At 50.0% G+C, this 13,011-nt stretch overlaps 2 protein-coding genes across 2 annotated transcripts in view; one reads left to right on the top strand and one right to left on the bottom strand.

The window, feature by feature from the left end:
* Positions 1-291: 291 nt before the first annotated feature.
* On the top strand, positions 292-2,744 carry LOC107295481 (galectin-6-like). Its single transcript, XM_015824796.1, has 3 exons — positions 292-359; positions 1,595-1,814; positions 2,577-2,744. The coding sequence occupies exons 1-3, from the start codon at positions 325-327 to the stop codon at positions 2,733-2,735; spliced, it is 414 nt and encodes a 137-aa protein (XP_015680282.1). The 5' UTR covers positions 292-324; the 3' UTR covers positions 2,736-2,744.
* Positions 2,745-6,451: 3,707 nt separating this feature from the next.
* The window catches only part of ACTN4 (actinin alpha 4), a 37,814-nt gene continuing 31,254 nt past the window's right edge, over positions 6,452-13,011 (bottom strand). Inside the window, exons 14-20 of the mRNA XM_015824799.1 lie at positions 12,466-12,648; positions 12,165-12,299; positions 11,567-11,746; positions 9,848-9,994; positions 7,978-8,058; positions 6,856-7,014; positions 6,452-6,654 (exon numbers count right to left, since the gene is read on the bottom strand). Of these exons, the coding sequence (XP_015680285.1) occupies positions 6,496-6,654; positions 6,856-7,014; positions 7,978-8,058; positions 9,848-9,994; positions 11,567-11,746; positions 12,165-12,299; positions 12,466-12,648 (1,044 nt within the window). The 3' untranslated portion in view covers positions 6,452-6,495. The remainder of the gene's footprint in view (positions 6,655-6,855; positions 7,015-7,977; positions 8,059-9,847; positions 9,995-11,566; positions 11,747-12,164; positions 12,300-12,465; positions 12,649-13,011) is intronic.

Below are 13,011 nucleotides of genomic sequence, written 5' to 3' on the forward strand. Positions count from 1 at the left end.
TTTAGTTAACCTGAGTATAAGAGTTTAGCAGATTATAGCAACTGCTGAAGATAATACAGACCCATCCATGCTTTTTTGTCTCTCAGGCTACATGAGGTTTTTGTAGATTGGTCCCCAACAATTTGAAGCCATATTTTCAAGCCCCAGACCAATAATTTTGGCTACAGAGGTGTTTGAACTGCCTAATACCAGTAGTAAACACACCTCTTTGTCCTCAAGAGGACTAGAAACATTGTGCACCACTAGTCACCTCCATTTTCTCTCCTGCAGCAAATGCCGTACAATCGGGCTGTCCCATGGGGCTTGGATGTGGACTCCTGGGTGATGCTGGAAGGCCTCATTCTGAAGCAAAGCAAAGGGTAATTCAGCACCAATCCCTTTCATATTGGACCAACTACTTGGGTTGAGTTCACACAACACTTTTAATAGGCTACTGAATTCCCACATTTGGGGGAATGAATGGTGAATTTGCCACAGGAGTCAAGTTGACTCTAAGCTCCCCTCAAGCTAACCAAAATGAAAACAAACTGGGTGAATGGAATTGCTTGGTCTTTGACTGATCCAGTTACGGGCAGCCAACTCCCAGGCTTTAGGGAAGTAATAATAATAATGATGATAAAGTTGGAAGGGACCTTGGAGGTCATCTAGTCCAACCCCCTGCTCAGGCAGGAAACCCTATACCATTTTGGACAAATGGCTGTCCAGTCTCTTCTTAAAAACTTCACCGCTTCTGGAGGCAGGTTGTTCCACTGGTTAATAGTTCTCACTGTCAGGAAGTTTCTCCTTAGTTCTAGGTTGCTTCTCTCCTTGATGAGTTTCCATCCGTTGCTTCTTGTCCTGCCTCCAGGCACCTTGGAGAATAGCTTGACTCCCTCTTCTTTGGGGCAGCCCCTGAGATACTGGAAGACTGCTATCATGTCCCCCCTCGTCCTTCTCTTTGTTAAACTAGACATCCCCAGTTCCAGCAACCGTTCCTTATATGCTTTAGCCTCCAGTCCCCTAATCATCTTTGTTGCTCTTCTCTGTACTTTTTCTAGGGAAGTAGGGAATTTGTACGTTTGAAAAGTTCCATTCTCAATCCATCCGCCCTGCAACTTGTAGATTTCACAAGGCCATTCATTGTTAAAAACTCAAGTGCCAGGTGTTAGAAGAGTATTTCTCAAACATGCCATTGTAAGATAGGTGGACCAACGTCAAGAATTCCCCAGCCAGGGAGGAGCTCATCTGACTAGCTTGGCATATTTGCGTCGGGTTGACCCAAACAGGAATGTTTCTGATTATGCATCTTTCCTACCCCAGTGAGTTGTGGGAAGATGTGGTGATGGGTCGGTGAGGAGAACATCGATGGGAGGGGTTATGGAAGCCAGTTGGTTCTCCTAGATCAGTGTTTCTCCACCTTGGCCACTTGAAGATGTCTGGACTTCAATTCCCAGAATTCCCCAGCCAGCCCTGCTGGCTGGGGAATTCTGGGAGTTGAAGTCCTGACATCTTCAAGTGGCCAAGGTGGAGAAACACTGTCCTAGATTGAAAAAGGTCAAGGAAGGGAAGGGAAACAAGGCAAAACATCAAGCAGACTCTTGACGTTCTTCTCCAGATTTCACGTGGAATTTGCTTATGGGCAGTTCAATGGGGCCAACATCCCCCTGAAATTCAAACTCCACTTCGAGAGGACCCCAGCTTCTTCCACCAGCCCCATCCTGACTCTGAACAGCTTTGTAAATCAACAATGGGGGAAAGAGATCCAGATGGCAACTCACCTCCAGCAAGGCCAAAGATTCAAGCTTTCTTTCATCGTCACCAGCAAAGGTTACAAGGTGATACAATGAACTGGGTGGCAGGGTTGCCCTGCGCTTGTCTAAATACAGGGTTGCGCAAGAAGTATAGACCGGGGGGTCCCAGCTATATTGGAAGTCAAAATCCTTTGGGATTTTAGCATAAACATTTAGGGTGAGGATAATCAAGAAAAATTGGGATTCGGTAGGAGAGCCTTCTCCAATCTAGTGTCATCCAGATGTTTTGGCTAACCTGGCCGGCAAACGTGAGCCTATCTAGAAGGCACCAGGTTACAGGTGTCATAATTCTCACTTCACTTCAAGTTCACCTTGGCTAGCAAATACAGCTGTGTCTCCAAAGCTGGGCCAGATTACAAACTTGCATCACTTTTCGGAAGACCACCAGTTCTAATCCTGGGTGAAGACCAGTTACTACTTTTTTTAAGGCAAAACGTAATTTATAGAGCTCGGATCTTAGCTTGTGTGGTTTTGAAAAGGGATTGTGAATACAGGAATGAAGGACTTCCTTCGTGGCCAACAAACATAATAAGATGCATGGAAACTCTGGGTGGAAATATCTTCTGCCTCTTCTAATTTCAGACATGAAGGAGGAGAACTTGTGAACTAGAACTACAGTTGTTTTCTTAGCAAGAGTTTCCAGTTGGTCTTACACAGGCCTGCAACATGGCCTGACCTTGCTTAACTCCGAAGCCCAGAACAAATTATAAAACCTCTGCGCGATCATACTCCTATCATACTCTTGATAAAATTGGAGATTTAACTTTGCTTTTTTTTTTTAACCAGATAATGGAGAATGACATTTTGCTTTCCGAATTTGACCATCGCCTTTCACCCACGGCCGTCCGTTTCCTGGGAATGGACGGGGACATCAAGCTGGAGAAGGTGGTCTTCAGTTGGGAGAGGAACAGTGGAACCAGGAATCCTAGGTTTGGTGAAGACTGACAAGAGGAAGATTTCATGCCTTCAGGCTATTTTATGGAGTTTATTTGGTGGCCAACATCAAGGGCTATCCGGCTGTCATTCTGAGGTGGCACCGTAAATCTCATAGACAGCATATCATGGGTGGGTCTTATGCCTGGTGAATTAAAGGAAACAGTTATTGTCACTGCTTTTGTTTGGCACTGCAAAAATAAACATCGTTTGGATTTTCTGGATCTACTGCAGCCTTCAGGCCTTGTTCAGGAGTGTCCAAAGGGTGTGGTCAGAAAAGTCAAGGTGACACACATAAAACAGGCACAGCTTCAATTTTCTGTCACCTGAACTTGTTCTTCCTCATCCACCCTGAGAAACATCGAATTAAATTTGGGGCTCCTGTCAAATTGATCATAAAAAAACAATAATTCTCTTACATATATGAACACAACCACTCCTTCGGTTTGGCAGCCACGCTGGTGAAGGAATTGTGGAAGACTACCAGATCCTGCATTTCTTTGGGATTAGAGTCAAAGTTGATTAAAGTTCTCCACATTGTACCATTTTTCTCAAACTCAGAAGACATTCTAGGCCAAAGATGAACCCGGGAAGCAAAACTTTACTGAGAAACGTTTATAAATGGATTTTTCCCTGTAAGCTTTTACTATATCAAACTTATTTCAGAAAAATACCGCTAGAAAAGGACAGGGAGTGAATAAACAATAAAACACTGCTGGTTATTTCTGATTCAGCCACCTACCTAAGTCCAAATTGAATTGGTCCCTGAAACTATTTCTGGTCAAACTGGTTTATGGGTCATGCCAGGACAAAAAAGATGCTATTAGTGGAGGACAAATTGTCATGCACGTATACTTAATTAGGGAGATTTTGAGAAACATTTCCCAGCCCGGTCCCTTAATCTACAGAAAATCCTTGTGGCTTTTTTTTTTTTTTTAAATGGAGTCTCAAGTCTTTTCTAGCGCATATATAGCAGCTTCCTTCTCCAATTATTTATTGAACGAATGAATGCCGCTTTTATTTAAAAAAAGCAAACAAACCTTCAGCACAATGTATTATTGCATAAAGTTCTCCAAAGGGGAACAGATGTTCAGGCAGGATTACAAAATAAACCCACTCATTACACATGGCCATTTATCCTACCAGTCACCTGGGATGAACTGTTTTGGACTGCTGAACCACTGCAAAAAATCAAGGCCTGTCCCATTAATGCCTTGACTTTTGACCGTAACTTCAGGCTCAACTACGGTCGTAAATTGAGGATTATCTGTAGTAAAATCTGCTGATGGTGGGAGGTGGTAGGCTTCCCTTCACTAGGGATGCTGTCTACCCAGGACCACTTCTCTGTTGATTCCCTAAGCTTCAGATCAAAGCAGCTTACTAAGCCAGGTTGGGGGCACAACTTTAGAAAACCAACGCCAGGGTCAGCATTCCCTGACCACAATTTGGAAAGTGGATCAATCTGGGCTAAGCTGGACTCTACTTAATTAGCTTCCTTAACGTGAGCAAAAAGCAGCCGTAACAGTTTGGGGGGGGGGGTATCACGGAGAAGGCGGTGAGTAGGGGAAAAAACAACACTAGAAGTCGCCCTTAAAAATATTATATTTTATTGTCTGGTTTCCCAAGAGCAAGGAGAGCTGCTCCTTCAGAAAAGTGTGGAAGTTTTAGAACAGATTTGATGGCCAGGAGAGGCAGACATAATAACCTGGTTTACTCCTTATTATGTCAAGGCTTTACTCTTGGTAGACAGATCTTTGTAGCAACTGCAATAAAATAAGTAATTAAACTTTTCCCAATGGCAAAAAAAAAAAGAAGAGAGAAACAAAACCGAAAGGATGCCCTCTTACCTCCCCCCCCACCCCACCCCCAAAACAGTGTGGAAATGTTAAGTTTCTGGTGCTACAGGCAGCTGTAACTCTTTTAACTACATGATGAAAATAGGGGTGAGTGGGTGGGTGGGAAAGGGACAGAAAACAATGCCCTCCCCATCAATTAACAATATACAATGCTAGAGGAATATATATATTTATATTTAATAATAATAACCATCTGGATGTTGTTAAATTGCAACCCCTTGCTGTGTCTCTCTTTTTTTTTAAAAAAAAATAAAAATTAATTCGGATTCGCAGGGTTCTCTTTCATTTGAATTTGGTCCTCAGAAAACCCTGCGTCATTGATGAGGAAATTACAAGTAGAACTAAGAGGGTGGAGCAACGAAAAAGAGTTATTCAGAGCGAAGAGGAAAAGGAAGGAAGGAAGGAAGACTTGGTCCCATGCCGCCCTCCAGCCACAAAAATAAGAACAGCTGGGCGGTTTCACAGAACTTCTGATGCAAAGTGGGCTGCCTTTCTTTCACGCCCCGTTTTGCAAACCTGACATTGTGTGGGCTTCCTTCGTGGTCCCAGCCAGGCTGACAAACCAAGCCAAAAGCTTCCCCTTTTTAATACACCCCCTTAAGAATTCCCCCCTCCAAAAAGTAAGGATGGATGTTCCATAGGTCAATATTCCCTTATCTTGGTCACTGCCCCACAATGGGGTGGCTGGGGTGTGTGTGTGAAAGAGAATGTGCAAAAATGGGACACCTGAGGCCAGCTCGCAAGCAAATTCTGGCTTGTTTTGCCTCTTGGACCCAAGAAGAGTCAAAAAGACAGTAGAAAGAGAGAGAGAGAGATTTGGGGTGGTGGTGGTGGTGGTCAGGGGTGAGCATTTGCACCCAGAAATGCCCCCCACCCAAATAATTTGAGACAGGATCCAAGAGAGCCCACCTCTTCTAAGGCAGAACGTTAGAAGCACCCGCCCACCTTGGGATGGATTTCAACAAGGTGGGTTGGGGTCAAGGAGTCATCGTTGGCCGGTGGGACGGAGAGACCCCCTACCCAGGTCTAGCAATTGTGCCTCCCCGCTGTGCTGAACCACAGTGAACCCGGCAGGGCAGGGGTCCTGTCACTTTGGCGTTGCTAAATTAAAAGTGGGCAATGGGTTTGACGACGGCGGCAAAGGAAGGTGATTGCACTCCAGGAAGTGCCTAACCTAAGTGGGGAAGGGGCCAGGATCCTGTTCTGCATCAAAACACACACACACATCCAAAGTGGATTACGGTGCCCGCTGGATCACCCTACTCTCCACGCCCCAGCACTCTTTACGCCGAGTTCCTGCCTACCAGCTACATAAATTAAAAACAAAGGAAACGAAGCCGGGGTGGGTGGGTGGGTGGGACAACAGAGACTTTAAAGCTTTCCCCTACTTTTGGAACGTGATAAGAAACAAATATATATAACCCCCTATACAAAGGGATCCATGTTGAACGAGCCCCTTCCCCAAACTGTGTCTGGATGCCTGTTTGCTGGACCTGGCACTCTGGTGGGACGCCATGATTCTTCCTGCCTGTCACAGCAACACAATGCAATGATCAAGAGGGCTGCTGAGTCCCTCTTGGGAGGGAGGGGGTGTCCTTGCCGAAGGGGGGGGGGGAGAAAAAAAACAACCATGTTTGTTGCATAGGTAACCGTGCTTGTAGAAGTCACAATTTAAAAAAAAAATGAAAAAAGAAAAAAACGAGAGGAGGCATCTTCTTGTCTTCAGAGAAAAGAAGTAGCGTGGGAGAAGAAGAGAAGAGTAGTCCTATCGGTGGTGTGGGTGTGCGCAAGTGAGAGGAAGAGACAGAGAGGAAAGAGAGGAAAAAAAAACGAAAATACGGGGTGGAAGGCAACAGGATGGGCGTCCCCTCCTCCCTTCCTAAGAAGTGCCGGCACTTGCCGCCGCCACCACATCCTCACAGATCGCTCTCGCCGTACAGCGCCGTTGAGAAGGACTTGTAGTCGAGGGCCCCGGGAATGGCGTCGGGGCCCTGGTAAGGTGCCATGCGGGCAATGCAGTATTCCGCCTGGTCGGGAGGCAGCTCTCGCCGCAGTTCCTCTGCCATGATGTAGTTCTGAGTGGGGGAGAGAAGAGGCCGCTGTGATGCCAACCCAACCTGGCTAGCCAGTCCTGGGAAGCTTCCGGAGCGCAATGGGAGGGCTCCTCCACCCACCCCCCAGGATCAATGGGCCTGCCCCTAGCTAGCTTTCCCCCATTTCTGGGAAACCCCACATCCCTGGCCAAATTCTACAGACGACAAAGTCCTTCGGCTCACCTTGTCTCCAGCCAGAACTTTGAAGGAAGCGATAACCTGGTCAGCCGTGTCTGTGTCGGTGGTTTCCCGGGACATGAAGTCGATGAAGGCTTGGAAAGTCACCACACCGCTGTTGTTGGGGTCCACGACACTCATGATCCGGTTGAACTCTGCATCGCCCTGATGAAGGGGCGGTCGGGAGAAGAACAAGACTCAGTTCTCCTCAAGGAGGGCGGAAACCAACCCCCCCCCCAGGTCCACTTTTGAAGGACTCTACACACACAACGGGCGCCCCGAGGACAAACTCTTGAAAGTTCACCCTAGTTGGCAAGGTTAAAAGGTGTGGACTTCAACCCGCAGAATTCCCCAGCTCTTCTGTGTCACGGCCCTGCTGGCTGGGGGGATTCTGGGCGTTGACGTCCACACCTCTTCAAAGTCGCCAAGTTTGAAAAACACTGGCTTAAGCAATGCAGCTCAGTGTGGGCGTAACTCGGTGTTTCCTCGTTCTTGTGTCCTCCCTCCCTTCCCCACTCCCCGAGTATGCACGATTTCCCCTCCTCTCCCTTGCCCCTACGTGTGACATCCCAGGCCCGGCCTGGAGGCCCTCGCCAAGAAGGGCAGAGAGAAGTGCCGGAGCAGCAGCAGCAGCGTCAGAGCAGCGAGAAAGCCAAGCGAAAGGCGAAAGCAGAGGGCGTACCAGGCTGTATCCCGTGGAGATAAGGAGGGCTCTGTAGTCGTCGGCATCCATGCTCCCCGTGCGCTTCTATTCCAAGCAGCCAACAGAAAGGAAGGGCAGGCGGGCGGGAAGGAGGGAGGACAGACGGGACAAAGGAAGGAAGAGAGGTGGTGGGCGAGCAGAGATGGATAAAGCATGCCGAGGTCAACGATTAAAAAAAAAGCATCGACCCCACAGGAGGAGGAGGAGGAGAAGACGCAGAAAGAGAACAGTCAGTCGGAAAGTATTTGGGGTGGGGTGGGGGTCAGCACGAGGGGCGGGGCAGGAGCAGTCCAAGGGACCAGACACCAGACACCAGCACGATGGTCAGAGGGAAGGGGGAAGAGAACGTGGTGAAGGAAGAGAGAAAGGAGATCGGTTAATTGCAATGGTCACTGTGGGCGGCGCGATTCACGGGCGACGGGTACCTGTCTGTCATTCTCCACATCGTATCCCAAGCTGATGAGACAGGCCTTGAACTCTTCGGGTCCCAGGGAGCCGCCGTGGTCCTACCACCAGGCCGCGGGTAGGAAGGGGCACGGGGCACGAAGACACGCCCGTCGAGGAAAGGGTGTGGTGGCAGGGAGGCCCCCCGTGAAGGCGAGAGAGGGGAAAAGACACGCCGTTAGTTCAAGGCTGGCTGTTGGGGGGGGGGAGATCCAAACCAGCTTAGGACTCTTAGCCCAGACAGGAAGTGGAAGGCTCTAGGACAGGGGTAGGCAACGTTGGCTTTTATGACTCGTGGACTTCAACTCCCAGAATTCCTGAGCCAGCATAGCTGGCTCAGGAATTCTGGGAGTTGAAGTCCACGAGTCATAAAAGAGCCAACGTTGCCTACCCCTGCTCTGAAGTGTCTCCCCACAGTAGGTAGAGATGGGAGGAAGGAAAGGCCAACCAGGGCTGGCAAAGTTACCTTCCATCCTTGCTTAAGTTGGGCAGACCACCTCCTGCTGGTGGCAACCCAATGCCTTGGAACTGCAGGGCCACAGTCTGGGCCAGGGCAACCCAATCTGCACCCCAACCCTTGGGCCGGGGAACATGGTGGGGCTACATCGAGCTCACCCTGACCTCTTTTTAGGTGACAAGCAAAGGCAAAATGTCATGGGATGGCCCTAGCACTGCTTGACCCCAAAGGATCCTGGTTAGGGGACCAGGAGAAGGAGGGTTAGTAACAGGTTTTAGACTGGCTGTCATTTCATACCAGCAAAGTAGATCGAGGTTGCTACAGGGAATCTTAGACTTGGACTAAGAAAACCCAGATTACCATCCCAATCCAGGCTAGCATGATCCTGACCGTGTCAAGTTGGGCTTCCTTTTTTAAAGACAGGATCTATGCGACCGAATTAAGATAATAACTAGTAGCATCTAGGAGTAAAAATAAACCAACACCTCAGTAACATCCTTGGTGTAGACCAGGGGTGTCAAACTCCATTTCATTGAGGGCCGCATCAGCATTGCGGTTGCCCTTGGGGGGGCCTGGGGGTGTGTGGCCAGGGTGGGTGCGGCCTATGGGGTGGGCGTGGATAGAGTGGGTGTGGCCTGCTGGGTGGGCATAGCCAGCTTTACATCGTTCCCATCAAGGGTGCCTGTGGGGGCCTGGGCAGGAGTGGGACAGATCTGAGGGTCTCTGGCAGAAGGGGGGTGAGACCGGGGCAAGCGCCAAGGCATGGTCCATTTCTTCATTCCTCACAAAGGGTGACACCTCCCCAGCATGCACCCAGGGGGCTGGGCCGACGTGGCAGGGGCTGGTTCCTCGCTGTTTCCAGACGGCCTTGTGGAGCTAAGACTGAATGCCTTTCAGCATAGATGGCCACCACAAAATTGTACATTGGCTCCCGGCCGGCCGGCCTGGGCCAGGGCCAAGGCAGCGGGGGCCGTTCCCTCACTGTTTCCAGGATGGCTTCGCGGGCCACATGAAACCACTTCGCGGGCCGCATCCGGCCCCCGGGCCTTGTGTTTGACATGTCTGGTGTAGACTAAATCATAGGACTGGAAGGGACCTTGGAGATCTTCTAGTCCAACCCCTTGCTCCCAGACAAATGGCTGCCCAATCTATTTTTGAAAACCTACAGTAAGAGGCCCACTTCCTAAAGCACCCCCCAGTTGGCAGCACCATCGCCCTCTTGTCTGTCCTACCCCTGAATCAGACTTGTAAGAAAGCTCGCCCAACGGCACAGCTTCCCTTCAGGGAGCACGGGACTTAACAAGAGGCAGGAAGGGCATGTGGCGACATTCACACGTGTAAAGTGAAACCTGCTACACAAGAGAGGTTATCCCACTTCTCCTACTCGGGGTTACCTTGTCGAAGTGATTGAAGGAGGCCCGGAATTCTTGCATCTGCTCCTGGCTGATCCCTTTGGCATCTCGGGTCAGGATCTGATTCTCCACCTCGTTGATGGTCCGGGCAATGGTAGTGAGGAGCTGTTCCCCTCCAACCCGGATGTGCTGGACGTGCAAGTGAAAGGAAGAGGGTTAAAAAAAAACACCAGCCAGAACGGACGGCCCTTATGTGTCCTTCCCCGTTGATTCCCAACCAGCCGCCCAACTGGCCCAGGCAGCATCCAGAAGTTCTTATGTCTGACTTTCTTTTAAATCACTCCACCGTTCTCTCCTATGGCAAATCTAGACAGCATACTAAAAAGCAGAGACATCACCCTGCCAACAAAAGTGTGCATAGTCAAGGCCATGGTTTTCCCAGTTGCAATGTATGGCTGTGAAAGTTGGAGCATAAGAAAGGCTGAGCGCCAAAGAATGGAGGCCTTTGAACTCTGGTGCTGGAGAAGACTCCTGCGAGTCCCCTGGACTGCAAGGCGATCAAACCGGTCAGTCCTAGAGGAGATCAACCCCGACTGCTCTTTAGAAGGCCAGATCCTGAAATTGAAACTCAAGTACTTTGGCCACCTAATGAGAAGGAAGGACTCACTGGAGAAGAGCCTAATGCTGGGAAAGATGGAGGGCAAGAGAAGAAGGGGACGACAGAGAAGGCGGTGGCTGGAGGGAGTCACCGAAGCAGCAGGCGTGAGCTTCAATGGACTCCGGAAGATGGTAGAGGACAGGACGGCCTGGAGGAACGTTGTCCATGGGGTCGCGATGGGTCGGACACGACTTCGCAACTAACAACAACAACAACACCGTTCTCTCCTGGCACGGGATGTTTGTCTGAATGGAAGTTATTTTTAGCCATGCATCTGCTTGTTTAACTCACGCACGTGCTAAAAGAACCACAACGGAAAACAACACCCGAGCGCGTTTCAAACAAGGGTGTCAATGTTGACTCTACTCAGCTGGTGAGAAGACAAAAAGAAGGCCTGCTGAGAGCACGTTCACATGTGCACACAAACACGACATCTCCCTGGTACTTAGCTGTGTATTAACATTTCAGCCCAACCCCATCACTAGTCTGGACGACATACAGAATAAAAGCAACTGTGAGGGCCTGGACACTTATTGGAAGTGGGTGGAGGTTCGTCCTCCGAGCTTGTGGGTTGGTTTCTGAACGTTTTGTTATCTTCAGCAGAGTTTTAGGCCGGGGTAGTCAACCTTGGCTCTTTTATGACTTGTGCACTTCAACTCCCAGAATTCCTGAGCCAGCCGTGCTGAGGGGAAAGGGAGAGGTTTCCATACTGAGCCAGGCTGGCTCAGGAATTCTGGGAGTTGAAGTCCACGAGTCATAAAAGAGCCAAGGTTGCCTACCCCTGGTTTAGGGGATGTCTGTGTCTTTCTGCTTATAAAGGCTTTGTGTGGTCAGTAGGCCTTGTGATGGATCAGGTGTGGGTGTGTCAAGTGACACCAACCAGCACTTCACCTTCCAGTGATCCTCACCGGACACGACCTCCCCATCACCTGACCCATCACAAGACCTTCCCTTGACACGCCCACCCGAAGCCCTTATAAGCAGAAGAACATAGATATTCACCACTATTGCAAACTTATTGGAAGTTCCTCCTCTTACTGACGTCCATCAAGACGACCCACCCAAACCTCCCCACAGATCGACCCCCTTGGCTGTGTTCTCACCTCCATGGTGTAGTTAGTGTGCTTGTTGTCGAAGATCAGAGCCTCCTGGATGAGCTGGTGCTGCTGTTCCAAGAGGTCGATGTTGGGTTTGTACTCAACAATGTTCAGCTCGTATTGCTTGAGGTGGTTCAGCTGGTCCTCCAGGGTGCCGTTCATCTCGATGGAGATGCGCCCGATTTCCTGGTCAAGGGAAGGCCAATGGATGGGGTTGACACGTGCTTGGAAGGGCTCCCATCAAAAAGGGAGACCACCAGGGCCCTTAGCTGGGTTGGCAATCCAGCTTCTCTTGCCAGCAGAACCTCAGGTGGTCTCCCAGCAGCAACGAAGGACCGTGCCACCAGTGTTTGTGGGCAATGAGTTTCCTTCATGAGTTTATGGGGTTACGGATTATGTAAAATCCATCCGACAACCATCATGAGTGACAACCATGATGGGTAGACTCCTTCATGGCTGTAACTCAAGGACTACCTGTTTAGGCCGGTGTGAGTCTTCACTCAAATCTGAATGGTTAGGCTCCCCCTCCCAAGCTCAATCTTTCTGGCCTCCCCGTTTCCCCCCAGTTCTCTGGCGAAGGAGAATCCTGGGCAAAGCTTCTCACCTCCATCTTGGTCTGGATCCAGGGCCCCACGATGTTGGCTTGACTGGCGAACTGCCGGCGCAAGCGTTCATTGGACTGTTGCTTGCTCTGCTCATCCTGAAGGGCGCTGTCCCTCTTGGGTACCAGCTGCTGGACCTGTCGGACCCCAAGGAAGAGAGACACCATGAGGGCAACATTCCTGAGCTTGCCCCAGCTCAGGGAGGGAGACCTCAGGTTGCAGTCCAAGGTGGGCAAGCTCCGTCTTCAGCTCCGCCCACTGAGCATGCAAACCCGACGGTCCAGGAAGCGCAAGCACACCCACCCTTTCCCACTTGGAGTTGATGATCTGAGGCGTGACTGAAGTGTAGGGATTGTTCCCAGAGAGTTTTATGTTGTTGTAGTCTGCGATCTTCTGCGCTTCGCTCTGGATGTCCAGGATGGCTTCTCGTTCTCGGTCGGCATCAGGCAACGTGGATTTGAACTGGTCGTGGGCAGCAATCAAGCCCTGGAACAAAACCACATTCCAAGTCAAGATGGGCAAGGAAGGATCATTTCGGCCCCAGCCTCTATGAGACAAATTTTAGCAGATTTTTAATTTTAGGAAGCTAGGCTGGGAATTGTGTCGTGGCTACCATTCTCTGCTTGCTTCAAAATTGCATCTTGCCAGCCTGACATTTGCAACGGCGGGAGGGGGAGAGATTGGAATGTGGGTGGGGGGGAGTTGAAGGGGTGGTGGTGTTGGGAAGCAGGCCCCGACTATGAGGAGCACCAATCAAAGCACAAGGTCAGCAAACACGGGGTCCCGTTTCCAAAACAACCTGAGAACTTTTAATTGGACATTGACGGAGAACAGGGGGATGGGTAGGGG

Source organism: Protobothrops mucrosquamatus, unplaced genomic scaffold (genome assembly GCF_001527695.2).
Source record: "Protobothrops mucrosquamatus isolate PMUCROS unplaced genomic scaffold, P.Mucros_1.0 scaffold2357, whole genome shotgun sequence".
NCBI lineage: Eukaryota > Metazoa > Chordata > Lepidosauria > Squamata > Viperidae > Protobothrops > Protobothrops mucrosquamatus.

What these genes read in the sequence shown, in the direction of transcription:
- LOC107295481 (XM_015824796.1), top strand. Translation starts at nt 325, where the DNA reads ATGCTGGAAGGCCTCATTCTGAAGCAAAGCAAAGG. An exon ending in ATTCTGAAGCAAAGCAAAGG is followed by an intron (nt 360 to 1,594) that starts GTAATTCAGCAC and finishes GTTCTTCTCCAG; the next exon opens with ATTTCACGTGGAATTTGCTT. An exon ending in TCACCAGCAAAGGTTACAAG is followed by an intron (nt 1,815 to 2,576) that starts GTGATACAATGA and finishes TTTTTTAACCAG; the next exon opens with ATAATGGAGAATGACATTTT.